General features: G+C 39.7%; 3 protein-coding genes across 3 annotated transcripts; all 3 read left to right on the top strand.

Annotated features, from left to right (window-relative positions):
* The first annotated feature begins 282 nt into the window (after window positions 1-282).
* LOC140840665 (uncharacterized) lies at window positions 283-4174 on the top strand. The gene is made up of 6 exons (XM_073207837.1): window positions 283-555; window positions 604-793; window positions 1289-1653; window positions 2257-2400; window positions 2886-3326; window positions 3725-4174. Exons 1-6 carry the CDS (start codon window positions 283-285, stop codon window positions 4172-4174), a joined length of 1863 nt encoding a protein of 620 aa, XP_073063938.1.
* A 3481-nt stretch (window positions 4175-7655) lies between these two features.
* LOC140840664 (uncharacterized) lies at window positions 7656-15591 on the top strand. The gene is made up of 5 exons (XM_073207836.1): window positions 7656-7676; window positions 11654-11845; window positions 13318-15011; window positions 15219-15388; window positions 15521-15591. The coding sequence occupies exons 1-5, from the start codon at window positions 7656-7658 to the stop codon at window positions 15589-15591; spliced, it is 2148 nt and encodes a 715-aa protein (XP_073063937.1).
* A 1-nt stretch (window position 15592) lies between these two features.
* LOC140840663 (uncharacterized) lies at window positions 15593-18593 on the top strand. The gene is made up of 6 exons (XM_073207835.1): window positions 15593-15640; window positions 15913-15984; window positions 16489-16662; window positions 16801-16852; window positions 17324-17558; window positions 17852-18593. The coding sequence occupies exons 1-6, from the start codon at window positions 15593-15595 to the stop codon at window positions 18591-18593; spliced, it is 1323 nt and encodes a 440-aa protein (XP_073063936.1).
* Window positions 18594-19711: the final 1118 nt, after the last annotated feature.

The following is a 19711-nucleotide window of genomic DNA, read 5'->3' as shown; positions in this document are numbered from 1 at the left end:
CTTCGGAACGTCCGAACGCTCTCCTCGCAGCTTCCGAACAGCTTCTATTTTGCTTCTGAATTGCACAATTTCGGACCGTCCGAACCGAATGTCGGATCTTCCGAACGTAACCTGTTCTTAATTTCCTGCATGCCTCAATATAAAACATTAGTACATTTTTAATCCAAGTTTTTGTATCATCAAAACAAAAACTTTGGGATATGTTACAGCATTAAAAACATTAATCTCATCCTCGAGATTTGTATGCGTTTAAGGCGTAACACTGAGTCTTGTCTTGATAACATGGAGACATACATGGGTAGTATGGGTGCCACAATGAAATCTTTGGAGACACAGATTGGGCAACTAGAAAATGCTTTGAAAGATCAGAATAAAGGACAGTTTCTCAGCAATACCGAGGTGATTCCTAGCGAGCAATGCAAAGCTGTCACATTGAGAAGTGGCAAGGAAATTGGCATCCAAGAGCCGGCTGAAGAGAGTGTAGAGATTCTTGTTGAGGAAGATGATGGAAATGGTACAAGTGTTGGAGAAGAGAAAGTAGAGGAACCTGAGAAAGTACTTAAACAGCAACATTTACCGAAGGTAAATCTTCCATATCCATAGAGGTTCAAGAAGAAAGGGCTAGATGATCAGTTTGCGAAGTTCCTGAAAATTTTCAAGAAAATACAAATCAACATCCCATTTGCCGATGCATTGGAGCAAATACCCAATTATGCTAAGTTCATCAAGGATTTGATGTCCAAAAAGAGGAAGCTTCAAGAATTTGAGACCGTAAAGCTGACCGAAGAGTGCAGTGCGATAGTCCAAAGGAAATTACCACAGAAACTCAAAGATCCAGGGAGTTTTACTATTCTTTGTGTTATTGGTGGTTCTAGAGTAAATATAGCTTTATGTGATTTAGGTGCTAGTATAAATTTAATTCTTTTTTCTATTTACAGGACTTTGGAGCTTGGCGAGGTGAAACCTAGCACTATTACTTTGCAACTGACGGACAGATCACTTACCTATCCACGAGGGATAGTAGAGGATGTGCTGGTAAAGGTAGAAAAATTTATATTTCCTGCTGATTTTGTCATATTAGATGTGGAAGAAGACCAGGAGATTCCGCTTATCTTTGGAAAGCCATTCCTAGCTACCGAGAAGTCATTGATTGATGTGCACAAAGGCGAGCTCACATTGAGAATAGGTGGAGAAGAAGTCGTGTCCAACATCATCAAGGGATGAAATGAGGTAAGTACTTGTAATAGTATCGATATAATTGATTCATGTGTATTTCATGTTGGTGCAGGTAGGATAACTAAAGACTCTTTAGAGAGATGCTTGTTGGAGTCAGCTTCTACAGTAGAGGAAGAAGACTGGGATATGCGAGAGGAATTGCTTGCTCTCAATGTGCTGCCTAAAGAAAAGGGTAATGCTACCCAACATGAAGAGTTACTTGAGGATGAAAGTAAAGAGGTACCGAAAGCATCTCCGGAATTGAAGGACTTACCGAGTCATTTGTGCTACGCGTTCCTAGACGAGAGTTCGTCACATCCGGTAATTATATCGTCTGCTCTTACTATTGATGAAAAGGATAGGTTGTTGAGGGTGTTGCGAGAATTTAAATCTGCGTTGGGATGGACAATTGCTGATATAAAAGAGATTAGCCCCACTGTTTGTATGCATAAAATATTGATGCAGGAGTCCTAGTCCTCCTATGTTGATCATCAGAGGAGGTTTAATCCAGCCATGAAGGAGGTTGTGAGATCTGAAGTATTAAAATTGTTATATGCTGGTGTTATTTATGCTATATCTGACAGTTCTTGGGTTTCACCAGTACAAGTAGTGCCTAAGAAGGGAGGAATAACTGTAGTAAAGAATGAGAATAACGAATTGATTTCAAATCGTCCAGTGACAGGATGGCGAGTGTGTATAGACTACAGGAAATTGAATGATGCAACTAGGAAAGATCACTTCCCACTTCCCTTTATTGACCAGATGCTTGATAGAGTAGGTGGTTATCATTATTATTGCTTTCTAGATGGTTATTCAGGTTACAATCAGATTGTCATAGCACCGGAGGATCAAGAGAAGACTACCTTCACTTGCCCCTACGGTACATTTGCTTTCAGAAGAATTCCATTTGGTCTTTGCAATGCACCTGCTACTTTTCAGAGGTATATGATGGCCATATTTTTTGACATGGTCGAGGAAATAATGGAAGTTTTTATGGATGACATATCTGTTTTTGGTTCATCTTTTGATAATTGTTTGCAGAATCTAACGCTTGTTTTGCAGAGATGTCAGGCAAAGAATCTTGTGATGAATTGGGAAAAATGTCACTTCATGGTCCCAGAAGGTATGGTGCTTGGGCATAAAATTTCGGCTAGAGGAATAGAATTGGACAGAGCTAAAGTTGTGGCAATTGAAAATCTCCCACCGCCAAAGAATGTGAAAGGGATCCGAAGTTTCTTGGGACATGTCGGGTTCTATCGTCGTTATATTAAAGATTTCTCTAAAATTACTAGACTTTATGTAATTTGTTAGAAAAAGATTCAACATTTATTTTTTACGATGATTGTTTGCAGGCGTTTAACAGGATCAAGGCAGCACTGATTTCTGCACCCATCATGATAGTGCCTGATTGGAAGGAGCCCTTTGAGCTCATGTGCGATGCTAGCGACTATGCTGTGGGAGCAGCATTGGGACAACGACGGGACAAGATGTTCAAAGCCATCTACTATGCAAGTCGTACACTCGATGCAGCCCAACAGAATTACACAACTACTGAAAAAGAGATGCTAGCAGTGGTGTTTGCATTCGACAAATTCAGAACATATCTCATTGACACAAAGGTAACGGTTTTCACTGACCATGCAGCTCTTCGTTACTTGTTTGCCAAAAAGGATGCAAAGCCCAGGTTGATAAGATGGATACTCTTACTTCAAGAATTTGACTTTGAAGTCAAAGACAAGAAAGGTTGTGACAACCAGGTGGCAGATCACTTGTCACGACTAGAGCTGGAAGAAAGAATTGAAGGTGGAGTTATCAATGAGTCGTTCCCAGATGAACAACTCTTCAAGGTAAATGTTACACATCATTGGTTTGCCGATATAGCTAATTTTCTTGCTGTAGGAGAATTACCACTAGATTTAACTTACCATCAAAAGAAGAAATTTCTTCATGATGCCAAGTTTTATTTGTGGGACGATCCTCTCTTGTTCAAGAGATGCGCTGATCAGATAATTAGGCGATGTGTAGCTGAGGAAGAAGCGGGTACGATTCTAGAGCAGTGTCATTCCTCGCCCTACGGTGGAGACTTTGGAGCATCTAGAACAGCAACTAAGGTATTACAGTCAGGTTGTTATTGGCCTAATTTGTTTAAGGACAGTTATACTTTAGTAAATCATGTGATAAATGCCAAAGAGTTGGCAATATTTCTAGACGACATGAATTACCACTAACAAATATTTTGGAGGTGGAACTCTTTGATGTTTGGGGTATTGACTTTATGGGTCCATTCCCATCCTCTTTTGGTCAGTCTTACATTTTACTTGCTGTTGATTATGTGTCGAAATGGGTGGAAGCAATTGTCACCAGTACTAATGATGCTCGAGTTGTTGTTAAGTTTGTCCACATGAACATCTTCACAAGATTTGGAACGCCTAGAGCAATTATCAGTGATGAAGGTACGCATTTCTGTAACAAAATTTTTAACTCACTATTGGCCAAATTTGATGTGAAGCACAGGGTGACACTGGCATACCACCCGCAAGCTAATGGGCAAGCGGAGATATCCAACCGGGAGATCAAGCAGATACTAGAAAAGACAGTGAAGACAAACCGGAAGGATTGGGCGATCAAGCTAGACGATGCTTTATGGGCGTACAGGACTGCATACAAGACACCTATCGGGATGTCACCTTATAGGTTGGTCTTTGGGAAAGCTTGCCATCTACCGTTGGAACTGGAGCACAAAGCATTTTGGGCTGTCAAAAAGCTCAATTTTGATATGGGAGCATCGGGCGAGCAACGACTGTTGCAGTTGAATGAGATGGAAGAATTCAGGAATGATGTATACGAGAATGCCAAGATATACAAAGAAAAGACCAAAATATGGCACGACAAGCAGATTCTTCGACGAGACTTCGAACCAGGGCAACAGCAATTCTCGACTGAGGTTGTTTCCTGGTAAGTTAAAATCACGATGGTCTGGACCGTTCACAGTAGAAACAGTGTATCCACATGGTGCAATTGAGTTAAAGTGCAACAATGGTCAGACTTTTAAATTTAATGGTCAAAGGGTCAAGCATTACTTTGGAAATGAAGTGGCCGAAAGCCGACCACAGCCTACACAACAGCAATTTTTCCACCAACACTCCGATTTCTGTTAACTCTCTCGTGAAGTCAAAGGTTTTATTTCAAAATTTTTCTCCAATCTTGAGATTTGTTGAAGTTGGTGTCAATCTAGTGAGTAATTTGTGATATTGTGAAGTGGGTACGTCGAATTGGTATAAATCTTCTGTAATTGGATGTACGTTGAATTTCTTATTGGAGTATTGGTGTGGTGCGATTATCGTGTTTAAATTTGGGGGTTCGATTAACTTTGATTTTGTTTGTGGTTGAGTTCAAAGTGTGGTGTAAGCATTGTTAATTGAGATGGCCCCGAAAAAGAAATCAAAGAAGGACGCCTCCTCTTCCGCAAGTTATGATTCGCACCGCTTTTGGAGTGAGGAAGCTCAGCAAGTTTATGAGAGCTCGATGACCCAATCCATAATCCCAGAGAGGGGATTTAATTTATCGATAGCGCGTGGTATGATTGTGAATGAACTGGAGCGAAGACAATGGGTTGAATTTGCTCAACCTCCTCTAGATGCTGTGATTTCTGTTGTGCGAGAGTTCTATGCCAATCTGCGGATACGGCATGACGAGTCCAAAGTACTGGTACGAGGTAAATTGGTATTGTTTGATTCTCAAACGATAAATATGATTTATCAGATGCCAAGCCTCGAAGAAGACGAGTACAGTGAATTCTTAGAAGATGGGGTTAACTATTCAGAGGTTATACGGACCGTATGTCAGGAAGGTGCCGCATGGAAAATGAGTTCGAGTGGTCCGATTTCTCTGAAGAAATCTGATATGGGCCCCAATGGAAGTGCGTGGACTTCATTTATATTGGCCCGGGTTCTCCCATCCTCGCATTACCATGATGTAACTAAAGACAAAGTTGCACTTGTCTTTGCTATTCTGAGGGGCAAATCTGTCGACTTGGGGAAAATAATTCATGGATCGATCATGCGAGCCGGCACAGGATTAGCCACGGTTGCCCTGCCATGCCCTCACATTGTTACCGAGCTATGCAGACAGGCCGGCGTGTCCTGGTCGCCTGATGAGCAAGTGTTTAAGCCGAAGGCTCCCATTGTTGCCTTCTTTGGAGCGACATCTTATGTTCCCCACGATATCCAGCTGAAGAGGAGCTCCCGCATCCACAGCTTCCAGGACCACTACCGGCAGCAGCCAGAGAGCGTAGGGGAGACAGATTGAGGCAACTAGAGAATGAGATGCAGGATCAGAGGCAGTTACTAGTCGAGCAGCGTCAGGTGCTAGATGCACTTCAGTACCGCACCGACCATTTTATGGGATTCATGATGGATTTCACTTCCGTGCTTGCTTAGCGGTTCCCGCCTATAGGTCCAGAGGATCCCATGTTTCCCCAGCCACCTGCATGGCCACCGCAGTATCCAAGACCACCACCACAGTATCCAGGACCTCCTCCACAGGCCCCACCCCAGCACATGGATGAGGATGATGATGATGATGACGGCGAGCACTGACGCTCGTCGTGTGAGGTATGCTTGTCCCGTTTCTTTCTTGTTTATACATTGAGGACAATGCATATTTTAAGTTTGGGGGTGATTTGATTTTTTTTTTATCTGAGCCGATTTGTTACCTTAGTTATTAAAAAAAATGTTTAATTTAGTCTTTACGTTTTTTTTAGTTTCTTAGTTGTTAAATTGTTTTTTGGAATTGTGGAATTAAGGTAATAACCAAACAATGATGAGAGTTGACCCGAAACACATGTTGTTCCTTGATTACGAATCTAAATGCATGCTATATTTACTTACCCGTTTACACATTAATTCACGATTGCTATGATTGTTGATACACGGGATGTCGAGAGAGTGTTCATGTGGTTTTTGATTTGAAATGAATGAATGGACTCGAAAACCTGCATGTGATTACTTGTTGTTGAGTTATCACTAACACAAAAATGATTCAGGCAGACTTTGGTTTATGTTGAGCCTGTTTTCCTTGAATAATTTGTCAATTGTTAGCCCTTTGAGCCTGAATGAGAATGAGATGTGTAATTTTTTCTGTTTGAATACCCGAAAACATGATCTGTCTGTGTTTGTTGATTGGTAGATTGAAAGTAGTCTAGAACTTGGTTTGGCACTCTTCGAGACGAGATACGGGTATTGTGTGACTTAGAGATGATTTAGGCGATTTTTGGAACGTTTGAGCCTTTCAAGCCTACCCATAACATCATATTATGCCCTAGTGTGCCATGTTTGAGCTTAATGCAAAAAGGATGGAGTGTGCCAAGGCACAAAAAAGCCCCCATTCGTATCAATTCTAAACTCCTACTTCAACTACCAACTTTTGAGCATATACACTAGTACCTACCGAAAACTGAGGGAAAACGAACATGTGTATCACCACAAAAGTTCTTCTCCCTTGTTTGCGTATAAGAAGATCATCGATCAAAGAGAAAAAAAAAAGGAGAAAGAAAAAGTTGAATAAAGAGTATGACATCTGATGTGAAAAAGAGGACAAAATGGTGAATATGTTGTGGCAATGCAAGTGGAAGTGAAACTAAAGGAAGAGGGAGGCGCACATTGAAAAATAAATTGGTTTATTTTCTCTCGCTTTTGATTCCCTACCTTCTTTTGTAGCCATTAGCCATAGCCTAACGTTATAAGCTTAAAGACCTATTAACCGAGTCACACATACCCAATATACTAGTGGAGAAGAGTTGCCAAAGTTAAGCCTATGGACACTTGAAAAATGCCGTCGATAGATATAGAAATTGATTGTGTGCATGTGCGCATCTCATGATATTGGATTTTATTTGGTTAATTATTGTATTCATATTACCACTTTGTTTAGCCAAATGTTATCCTATAAGTCCTGTTGATTTGTGAAGGTAAATGTGTATCTTAATGATTTTGCTAATTACATGTGTGTCAAGGAGTCCAAAATTTTATGAGATAAAAAGTTATGAACTTATCTTGGCCTCTGGAGTGGGTAAACGAGAATAGCAGAACACACACGCACGTGAACTGTGAGTAATGTGGCATGTGTTTGATTCAATATGATGAAGACTGTAATCTCTGAGGCTAGTGGTTATCCTTTTATTCCACAATTCTTGTTCATTCATTTATTTTCTTTAGGATGTGTTGAGTCTAGTTTAGTTAATGTTTTATTGTATTTTGCTCGGCATTAGCAAAAGTTTAAGTTTGGGGAGATTTGATAAGTGCATTTTGTGCACTTAAATTATCTTTATAATTCATACAGATTGTTAGTTTTTTTGGGCAGACTTATGCGTTTCGTGTTGTTTTTGGTGTGATTGCAGAAGCCTAGGTGCGGCCACGACATGGGCGTGAAAATGAACTAAAATGGCGCTTAGTAGAAGAAATGTGAGCCAAGCAAGTGCAACTAGGGCAGAAAGATCGGCGCACATGCGCCTCCCCAAAGCCGCGCACATGCGCGACCCATACAGTTAGCTGCTCGAGAGACAACAGGCGACATCCAGAGAGCGGCGCGCATGGCGCGAATATGCGCGCAAGAATAATTCCAGCACCAGAATCACCCGCGCATATGCGCGAGTCTAGGGCGCACATATGCACGTGGCGCGAGCTTTCAGAAATAAATATGCTTCGGCATGTTCTTTTTAGGGATTCCGAATATTCTTGGCACAGCCGTCATATCACTCGAGAAGAGGAGAAAAAGTGAGAGCGCACGGAGCACGGGACGCGAAGAACGGAGATAGAAGACGTTGAATCCGGACACGGAGATGCACTTCCATCTCTCGCCAACACGTTCTTAATTCGGTTTCTTACTTTTACGTTTTTAATGATTACAAACAGGTTTCGTGTTGATTTAAATTCGAGTATGAACTAATTCTATTTTCTAGAGATTGATGTAGTCTTGGTTGAACCTATGTTATTGACGTTTTAACTTTTCATCTAATTAATTCATCGTGTTTATTTGTGATTTTTGTCATTAATGCTTTTGAATTACTGGCCATAATTCGATTGATCTAATAATTGAGATCTAACACTCGAGAGAGGTGATCGAAATTAGGACAGGGGAAATTTCATCGTCAGATTTTTATAACGTGCAAAAGACGTATAACTTTGGCGAATCCATAAGAGAACCTTGGTTGCATTTATTACGTGTTACTTGATTGTGAATAGACATATTAAAATCGGTAATAGGTAATACAATTCTGTTTGACACTTGAAAAAGGGAAATAGAAAACTTGTGAGTTCTTGGTTAGTAAACATGATGCAATTAAACGACATGTTAGTTAATTTTAATTTAACATAGGAGAAACTAGACGAAATCATATCTCTAGATTTATTTACTCTGTGAATGTTTTACTGCGTGCTAGAATTACAAGATTTATTATTTTCCTCGAATTGATTATCAAACAAATATTTGATTTATCTAAATAAAGTTGAGCTATGTCAATTATGGTACTTAATATACAATTTTAAATAATTACTCTTCGTGAGATCGATATCGGTACTCAAACAAGTACTAAAACTTGACACCGTACACTTGCGGTAGTGAAAACACGCAACAGTGGTTTTAGGAAGGACGGATAATAACGTGCCGCACAAAAAGATCGAGATGTTGCAGAACTCTAGTTGCTGCTATAAGAAACTCAGATAGAAAATAGATTCTTGCTGCTGATTGGTTGCTGATACTCACGGATCGAGATGTTGCAGAACTCTAGCCGCTGCTATAAGAAACTCAGATAGAGTTTATTCTTCATTACGCAACATTGACGTCATTATTCCGTCACCACATAATTAAATTTCAATACAATTTTTGGAAAAAAAATCTACTTTTTAGTAAATCAATAGTTTTCAACCAGAACTGGATGTAATGACTAATAATTTTATTATCATTATATATTGACTTCATCTAATGAATGAAATATTTTTAATATAAAAAATAGTGTTATGGTTAATATTAGTATTTTTTTATGGGAGATTCTCACGAAAGGGTGTGTACAATAAATAGTAGAAAATTATAGGTTAAATCTTTAGAGATTTAGTAGATGAATAAACTGGACTTATATATAGTTATAACAAGTTAATGTTAATTTATTAGTTCAATATTTCAATATGAGATGAATGTTAGTAATGTATCGTCATGATATATCTTGTCAGATGAAATACAATGACAGTTCAAGACTCTAAAATAAATATCGTAGTGATAAAAAAGTGGTTCTCACCAACATTCAGTGGAGTAATTTTGCCCACGTACTTAAGTATGATACATACAATTGATCATTTCTCGGCTAATGTGAACTCACATTTACGGACCGAAGTCACTTTGTTCAGATGAATTATATATTCGAGTTGAAACTTGTTGTTCATTGGACTCACTTTCTGGGTCGAAGCTATCTTGTCCAATGGACTAGCAATCTGTTATCTTGATTGTTGTCCAGGGCTCCATAAATTCAAGGTTGAATGCCAAAAAAAAACCATAATTTAAAGGAACCGGTAGAAACATCACGGTAGAAACTTCACCTCAATAACTTGTTATTTCACATTTATTGTCATTCCATAAGCCAAAATGTTTTCCTATAAATAAAATTTGGTTGATATCACATTAGTTAAGACCAGTGTTAGGTGTTGGAATCTTTTGAATATTCATTTTTTGTACAAAACTCGCGATAGATAATTTGAATAAAGTTTTAAAAATTCATAGTAATTAAAGCACATGCTCAAAAATTACCAAACTTTTCAGGAATGCCTAAAAATAGTGCAGAATCGAGCGACTGTCGCAAAATTAATGAAACACGTCGGCGCGTGTACCACATGTTCCACATTGTCGACGCCTAGCCGAGCTCCAACCATGGCATGTTGCCAGAAATTTTAGTGTGAACTCGTGTTGTCATGCTCTACAACTCGTGAAGAAAAAAATTTAAATTTTGAATTGAGTTTGCCCAGATTTTGAGAAACAAATATGATTATTTGGCTTACTTCGATCGTCCAAAAATAGTTTTATTAGCGACTGTAAGGATGATTGACTGAAACATTTGTAAACTAGAAAATATTTTGAACTTTTATGCTATAAATGAAAAAAAATTCGTTAAAAAAGAATGAGAAAAACAAGCTGGGAGTAGCTATCTTAAAACAAGTTTTCTGGAAATTTTACCACAAAATGTTTTTCACAAACTCGAATTTTCTAGAACGATTCTTATTGTGATATGTTGGGTGCGATAAGTGTCCCTGCTGGAAAAGCGATCGAACCGTAATTCTTGAGCTAGTGCTGTGCGGTTTAAAAGATTTGAGTTGCATCATTACCACCAACAATAAATTTTGGTAAAACGGCAAGCGCTCGGTCCTACAATTGGTATGAGAGCCAAGGTCATGGGTTCGATTCCAATTGATTGCATGAGTGGAATTATAGGGAATGAGATTGTTGGGTGCAATAATTTTTCCTGCTATAAGAGCGATCGAACCGTGGTGTTTGAGCTGCCGTGCATTTTAAAAGATTTGAATTGCAACATTACCACCGGCTATAGCTTTTGGTAAAGCAACAAACGATCAGTAATGTCTTGTAAACTTCACGCTCTAGTTATTCAATCCTGAGTGTGAACATGGTGTATTTAATATCCAACATCAGCTATATTAAGTCTTTGATAGTTTTATATATAGATTTAGACAATCCTACCCTTGAGCTAGCTTTTGGAGTTGACTCTAGTAACATATTAAGATCGAAACTTGAATCTTATTTAACCTCAAAAGCTTGATCAAAGAGTAAGATTGTCCAAATTTATATATATGATTTTTAAATATTTAATCAGTCAATATGATATATTTTACAATGTTGTTTTATGATGTAAAAAGAAACTGACATGTATTTCATGTCATTTAAAACTTTGGACAAAACATAAAAAAATTTGTAAATTTTCTAACAAATTTTTGTAGGTACATAATATAATTTGAAGGATCTCAATTCTCAACAATCACTGTCCGTTACAGTCTCACCGCCGTGATTTACGTCCCGTCCAGTCGTTCACAATGATTGATCATATAATAAAGTATCATTTTTATAAATAAATTTGTACAATATTTTTGGTAATACGATTATATTACTTATATTTATTTTTTTCTGGAAAAAATATTGATTCATCGAACCATCCATCGAATTCTTCTGCACGTGCCACGTCGCTGCATTTATTTTTCTGCCTCCAATTTCAAACTTTGCTCCAGAAACCCTCAAGAACAAACAACCTTGACTTCAAATCGCCATGTCCGAGTTCAAATTCAGTTCAAAGTTCCTTATTTTCACTTTTAATTCCCTACTTCTGCTCTCTCCGTTCACTTTCACCAGCGCATTGTTAGAATATGAAGATGCTGATGATTTATAGGCAATTCAAGAACTTATAGCATTAGATGAGCAAGAAGAAGAAGAAGATAACTTACACCCCAGAACCAATCTTGAAGTCAACGATTTCGTAAAGAAATCCGAGGCCGAGGTTTTGAGCAAGGCCCAGAGAATAGTTCTTGAGCTTAACAGTGATAATACGACGAGGGCTGTTGAGAAAAATGAGTATGTTTTGGTATTGGGTTATTGTTAAGTGCGTTTTATGCACTTAAATTATTCTCATATTTCACACAGATTGTTAGTCCTTTTTGGACGGAAGTACGCGTTTTGTGTTGTTTTGGTGTGATTGCAGGAGTTTAGGTACGGCTACGACATGGACGTGACAATGAACTGAAATGACGCTTAGTAGAAGAAATGTGAGCCACGCAAACGCAACTAGGACAGAAAGCCGCGCACATGCACCTCCGCAAAGCCACGCATATGCGCGAAATATACAGTGGGCCTCGCGCATATGCGCCGCTCATAGCGCGCATATGCGCGAGAGACAAGAAACAAGACCCGAGAGCAGCGCGCGTATGCGCCGCTCATGCGCGCAAACAAAGGCAACGCACAGGAGACCCGCGCATATGCGCGAGTCTGTGTCGCGCATATGCGCGCGGCGCAAGTTCAGAATTAAATAGGTTTCGGCGTGTTTCTTTTGAGAGGTTCCGAAATATTTTTACACACAGCCGTCATATCACTCGAGAGAAGGAGAATAAAAAGTTAGAGCACGGAGCACGGGACACGAAGAACGGAGATAGAAGACGTTGAATCCGGACACGGAGACGCACTTCCATCTCTCGCCAACACGTTCTTAATTCGGTTTTTACTTTTATGTTTTTAATGATTACAAACAGGTTTTGTATTGATTTAATTACGAGTATGAACTAATTCTATTTTCTAGAGATTGATGTAGTCTTGGTTGAACCTATGTTATTGACTTTTTAACTTTTCATCTAATTAATTCTTCGTGTTTATTTGTGATTTCTTGTGATTAATGCTTTTGAATTACTGGTCATAATTCGATTGATCAAATAATTAAAATCTAACACTCGAGAGAGGGGATTGAAATTAGGACAGGAGAAATCACATCGTTAGATATTTATAACGTGCAAAAGACGTATAATTCTGACGAATCCATAAGAGGACCTTGGTTGCATTTATTAAGTGTTGCTTGATTTTGAATGGACATATTAAAATCGGTAATAGGTAATACAGTTCTATTTATCACTCGACAGAGGGAATAGAATAATTGCGAGTTCTTGGTTATAAATACGATGCAATTTAATAACATGTTAGTTAATGTCGATTTAGCATAGGGGAAGCCATGCGTGCTAGAATTACAGTAATTGCTATTTTATTTGAATTGATTACAAACGAACTATTCGATTGTCTAAATAAAGTTGAGCTATGTCAATTATGGTAATTAATATACAATTCTAAATAATTACTCTTCGTGGGATCGATATCTGTACTCATACAGTACTAAAACTGGACACCGTATACTTGCGGTAGTGAAAACACGGAACAAGCTTTTGGCGCCGTTGCCGGGGAGTAAACTATTTAATTGCATATTTATATAATTACTAAGTAGTATTGATTTTAATTTAGACTGTATTTTATTTTATTTGTTTTATTTTGTTAATCTATAATCTTTTTGTTTTGCAGTGCATGCGAAAATATCAAAATCCCGACTTGCTGATTTTTTATCCGGAGATCGAAAGAACTGCCAGGAGATTAAGGAAAGCAAGGAGAGACGAAGTTAAAGCAATGGCAGAAAACAGAGATAATCAGAATGAGCTCCCAAGAGAGGTGCCAATCCGGGAATATTTCCGCACAGTCATCAACACTCACTACTCTGGGATAGCTCGTGGAACTATTGCTGCTAATAATTTCGAGCTAAAGCCCGCACTCATCAACATGGTTCAACAGAACCAATTTGGAGGAGCAGCCACTACAGATCTCCATCTTCACCTCAGAACTTTTCTGGAGATCACGGATACGGTAAAAATTAACGGTGCTTCTGACGAAATTATTCGATTGCGCCTATTTTCGTTTTCTCTCAGGGATCATGCTAGGAGCTGGCTCCAATCTCTACCGCTGGGAAGTGTTACTACTTGGGCAGATTTGTTTACGAAGTTTCTGTCAAAGTACTTTCCTCCTGCTAAGTCTGCTCAGCTGAAAATAGATATCACCAACTTCAGGCAGAGAGAGTTTGAGGTATTATATGAGGCGTGGGAGCGATACAAAGAATTACTCAGGAAGTGTCCGAATCATGGATATGCAGATTCGGTACAACTCAAGTTGTTTTACAATGGTTTGGATGGACCGACTAGAGGGAATGTGGATGCAGCCGTCGGAGGTACTATTTTTTCTAAAACACCTGATGGGGCTTATGAATTGCTTGAACAGATGACCATCAACAGTTATCAGTGGCCGAGTGAAAGATCTGGAACAAGGAAACCTGCTGGAGTGTATGCTGTAGACCCGATCACATCACTTACTGCACAGGTTTCGACATTGACCGCACAGATTGCAGCGATGAACAAGCAATGCCAATCTACGTCTGATGTAGCATTGGTGACTGCTGAGGAAGAGCCGATTATGGAGGAAGCTCAATACATCAACAATCGTGGCTTTGGAGGTTATCGAGGTAATCCTCCCCCTAATACTTATCATCCAGGTTTGAGGAATCACGAGAATTTCTCTTATGCGAACAAAAAGAACGTGTTGAATCCCCCACCGAGGTTCAATACACAGAAAGGGGAAGGAAAGCCATCTTTTGAAGATCTAGTTGGTACATTTGTGACCGAGTCTGGGAAGAGAATGGCGAGAACTGAGTCTCGTCTTGATAACATGGAGACACACATGGGCAGTATGGGTGCCACAATGAAATCCTTGGAGACACATATTGGTCAACTAGCAAACGCTTTGAAAGATCAGAATAAAGGACAGTTTCCTAGCAATACCGAGGTGAATCCTAGGGAGCAATGCAAAGCTGTCACATTGAGAAGTGGCAAGGAAATTGGCATCCAAGAGCCGGCTGAAGAGAGTGTAGAGATTCTTGTTGAGGAAGACGATGGAAATGATACAAGTGTTAGAGAAGAGAAAGTAGAGGAACCTGAGAAAGTACTTAAACAACAACCTTTACCGAAGGTAAATCTTCCATATCCACAGAGGTTCAAGAAGAAAGGGTTAGATGATCAGTTTGCAAAGTTTCTGGAAATTTTCAAGAAAATACACATCAACATCCCATTTGCAGATGCATTGGAGCAAATGCCCAATTATGCTAAGTTCATCAAGGATGTGATGTCCAAAATGAGGAAGCTTCAAGAATTTGAGACCGTAAAGCTGACCGAAGAGTGCAGTGCAATACTCCAAAGGAAATTACCACAGAAACTCAAAGATCCAGGGAGTTTTACTATTCCTTGTGTTATTGGTGGTTATAGAGTAAATAGAGCTTTATGTGATTTAGGTGCTAGTATAAATTTAATGCCTTTTTCTATTTACAGGACTTTGGAGCTTGGCGAGGTGAAACCTAGCACTATTACTTTGCAACTGGCGGACAGATCACTTACCTATCCACGAGGGATAGTAGAGGATGTGCTGGTAAAGGTAGACAAATTCATATTTCCTGCTGATTTTGTCATATTAGATATGGAAGAAAACCAGGAGACTCCGCTTATATTTGGAAGGCCATTCCTAGCTACCGGGAAGGCATTGATTGATGTGCACAAAGGCGAGCTCACATTGAGAGTAGGTGGAGAAGAAGTCGTGTTCAACATCTACAACACCATCAAAGGACCAAATGAGGTAAGTACTTGCAATAGTATTGATGTAATTGATTCATGTGTATCTCATGTTGGTGCAGGTAGGATGACGAAAGACTCTTTAGAGAAATGCTTGTTGGAATCAGCTTCTATACTGGATGAAGATGATTGAGATGCGCAAGAGGAGTTACTTGCTCTCAATACACTACCTAAGGAAAAGGGTAATGCTACCCAACATGTAGATTTACTTGAGAATGAAAGTAAAGAGGTACCGAAAGCATCTCCGGAATTGAAGGACTTACCTAGTCATCTGTGCTATGCATTCCTAGACGAGAGTTCGTCACATCCGGTAATTATATCTTCTGCTCTTACTATTGATGAGAAGGATAGGTTGTTGAGAGTATTGCGAGAGTTTAAATCTGCTTTGGGATGGACAATTGCTGATATAAAGGGGATTAGCCCTACTGTTTGTATGCATAAAATATTGATGCAGGAGTCCTATTCCCCTTATGTTGATCATCAGAGGAGGCTTAATCCGGCCATGAAGGAGGTTGTGAGATCTGAGGTATTAAAATTGTTAAATGCTGGTGTTATTTATGCTATATCTGACAGTTCTTGGGTTTCACCAGTACAAGTAGTGCCTAAGAAAGGGGGAATAACTGTAGTCAGAAATGAGAATAATGAATTGATTTCAACTCGTCCAGTGACTGGTTGGCGAGTGTGTATAGACTACAGAAAATTGAATGATGCGACTAGGAAAGATCACTTCTCCCTTCCCTTTATTGACCAGATGCTTGATAGAGTAGGTGGTTATCATTATTATTGCTTTCTAGATGGTTATTCAGGTTACAATCAGATTGTCATTGCACCGGAGGATCAAGAGAAGACTACCTTCACTTGCCCCTACGGTACATTTGCTTTCAGGAGAATGCCATTTGATCTCTGCAATGCACCTGCTACTTTTCAGCGGTGTATGATGGCCATATTTTCTGACATGGTCGAGGAAATAATGGAAGTTTTTATGGATGACATATCTTTTTTTGGTTCATCTTTTGATCATTGTTTGCAGAATCTAACGTTTGTTTTGCAGAGATGTCAGGCAAAGAATCTTGTGCTGAATTGGGAGAAATGCCATTTCATGGTCCCAGAAGGTATTGTGCTTGGGCATAAAATTTCGGCTAGAGGGATAGAAGTGGACAGAGCCAAAGTCGTGGCAATTCAAAATCTCCCACCGCCGAAGAATGTGAAAGGGATCCGAAGTTTCTTGGGACATGCAAGGTTCTATCGTCGTTATATTAAAGATTTCTCTAAAATTACTAGAACTTTATGTAATTTGTTAGAGAAGGATTCTACATTTATTTTTGACGATGATTGTTTGCAGGCGTTTAACAGGATCAAGGCAGCACTAATTTCTGCACCCATCATGATAGTGCGTGATTGGAAAGAGCCCTTTGAGCTCATGTGCGATGCTAGCGATTATGCTGTGGGAGCAGCATTGGGACAAAGACGGGACAAGATTTTCAAAGCCATCTACTATGCAAGTCGTACACTCGATACAGCCCAACATAATTACACAACTACTGAGAAAGAGATGCTAGCAGTGGTGTTTGCATTCGACAAATTCAGAACATATCTCATTGGCACAAAGGTAACAGTTTTCACTGACCATGCAGCTCTTTGTTACTTGTTTGCCAAAAAGGATGCAAAGCCCAGGTTGATAAGATGGATACTCCTACTTCAAGAATTTGACTTTGAAGTCAAAGACAAGAAAGGTTGTGAGAACCAGGTGGCAGATCACTTGTCACGACTAGAGCTGGAAGAAAGGATTGAAGGTGGAGTTATCAATGAGTCGTTCCCAGATGAATAACTCTTCAAGGTAAATGTTACACATCCTTGGTTTGCAGATATAGCAAATTTTCTTACTGCAGGAGAATTACCCCTAGATTTAACTTACCATCAAAAGAAGAAATTTCTTCATGATGCCAAGTTTTATCTGTGGGACGATCCTCTCTTGTTCAAGAGATGCGCTGATCAGATAATTAGACGATGTGTAGCTGAGGAAGAAGCGGGTACGATTCTAGAGCAGTGTCATTCCTGCCCTACGGTGGACACTTTGGAGCATCTAGAACAGCAGCTAAGGTATTACAGTCAAGTTTTTATTTGCCTAATTTGTTTAAGGGCAGTTATACTTTAGTTAAGTCATGTGATAAATGCCAAAGAGTTGGCAATATTTCTAGACGACATGAATTACCACTAACAAATATTTTGGAGGTGGAACTCTTTGATGTCTGGGGTATTGACTTTATGGGTCCATTCCCATCCTCATTTGGTCAGTCTTACATTTTACTTGCTGTTGATTATGTGTCGAAATGGGTGGAAGCAATTGCCACCAGTACTAATGATGCTCGAGTTGTTGTTAAGTTTGTCCACAGGAATATCTTCACAACATTTGGAACGCCTAGAGCCATTATCAGTGATGAAGGTACGCATTTCTGTAACAAAGTTTTTAACTCACTGTTGGCCAAATATGATGTGAAGCACAGGGTGACACTGGCATACCACCCGCAAGCTAATGGGAAAGCGGAGATATCCAACCGGGAGATCAAGAAAATATTAGAAAAAACAGTGAAGACAAACCGGAAGGATTGGGCGATCAAGCTAGACGATGCTTTATGGGCGTACAGGACTGCATACAAGACACCTATCGGGATGTTATCTTATAGGTTGGTTTTTGGGAAAGCTTGCCATCTACCGTTGGAACTGGAGCACAAAGCATTTTGGGCTGTGAAAAAGTTAAATTTTGATATGGGAGCATTTGGTGAGCAACGACTGTTGCAACTGAATGAGATGGAAGAATTCAGGAATGATGCATATGAAAATGCAAAGATATACAAAGAAAATACAAAGAAATGGCACGACAAGCAGATTCTCAGAAGAGATTTCGAACCAAGGCAACATGTGTTATTATTCAATTCTCGACTGAGATTGTTTCCTGGTAATTTAAAATCTCGATGGTCTGGACCTTTCACAGTCGAAACAATGTATCCACATGGTGCAATTGAGCTAAAATGCAAAAATGGTGAGACATTCAAAGTCAATGGTCAGAGGGTCAAGCACTATTTTGGGAGTGAAGTGAGACACATGGACAACCTCTTCCTGGGAGAACCAAAATAGACAGGAGAAAGTCAGGCTGATGACGTTAAACCAAGCGCTGTGTGGGAGGCAACCCATATTTATTTATTTTTTGCATTCCAATTGTTTTATTTTATTTCATTTAATTTCATTAGTTTATTAATTTTAATTGTTTCTATTCCAGTATTAATTTGCATTTTGTTATTTTTGCAGGTATTTAAAAAAAAATTGAAAAGATCTGATGGACAGTGCTCTCCGCGCACATGCGCGACGTATTTGCGCGCACATTCGCGATATTGACAGAGGCGTCGGCGCATATGCGCCAATCCGGGCGCGCATATGCGCGCAAATCACCACCAGCGAGACAGTAGAGTCCGCGCATATGCGCCACATTAGAACGCGCATATGCACGAAACACCTCCAGCAAGACAGTAGAGGCCGCGCATATGCGCCACTAAGGACGCGCATATGCGCCATTCGATAGCACAAAGGGGCAGTAACGTCCGCGCATATGCGCCGGCTCAAGGCGCGCATATGCGCGCGACTCAATATATAAAAAAAAGAGGGCAGATCGCGAAATTCAGAACACAACAGCCGAGCCTCCCCTCTCAAAAACCCTCACAGCCGCCTCATCCAAGAACGCCGCTCCGAGCCTCCCCTCTCAAAAACCCTCACAGCCGCCTCATCCAAGAACGTCGCTCTGAAGCCGCCCCTCACTGAAAACCGGCCGCCGTCGCTAATCACCGCTACAATTTCCGACCACACTCCGATTTTTGGTCTCCTTCTGGTACAAGTAAGGGTTTCCACCAAATCTTGTTCAATTGTTAGGGGTACTTGGAATATTTTGCTCGATCTATTTGAGGAGTGTTTGATATCATCAATTAGTTACCTCTCGTGGTTCTAAAGTTGTTTGTGATTATTGCGGTGCACGTCTATTGCTTATTGGATTAATTGGTATGGTGAAATCACATTGTTTAAGTTTGGGAGGTCCGATTAGCTTCAATTTTGGCTTTTCTATTGTTTGAATTTGGTGTTGACTGTGATATTGGATTATTGAGTTGTTATGGCGCCGAAAAAGAGGTCAAAAAAGGGTGCTTCTTCCTCTTCGAGCTACGATTCTCACAGGTTTTGGAACGAAGAGGCCCAGCAGATATATGATA

Source organism: Primulina eburnea, chromosome 9 (genome assembly GCF_022965805.1).
Source record: "Primulina eburnea isolate SZY01 chromosome 9, ASM2296580v1, whole genome shotgun sequence".
NCBI classification, from domain to species: Eukaryota; Viridiplantae; Streptophyta; class Magnoliopsida; order Lamiales; family Gesneriaceae; genus Primulina; species Primulina eburnea.
Note: the sequence above shows the minus strand (reverse complement) of the source record. Positions and strands in the feature narration are given on the sequence as shown.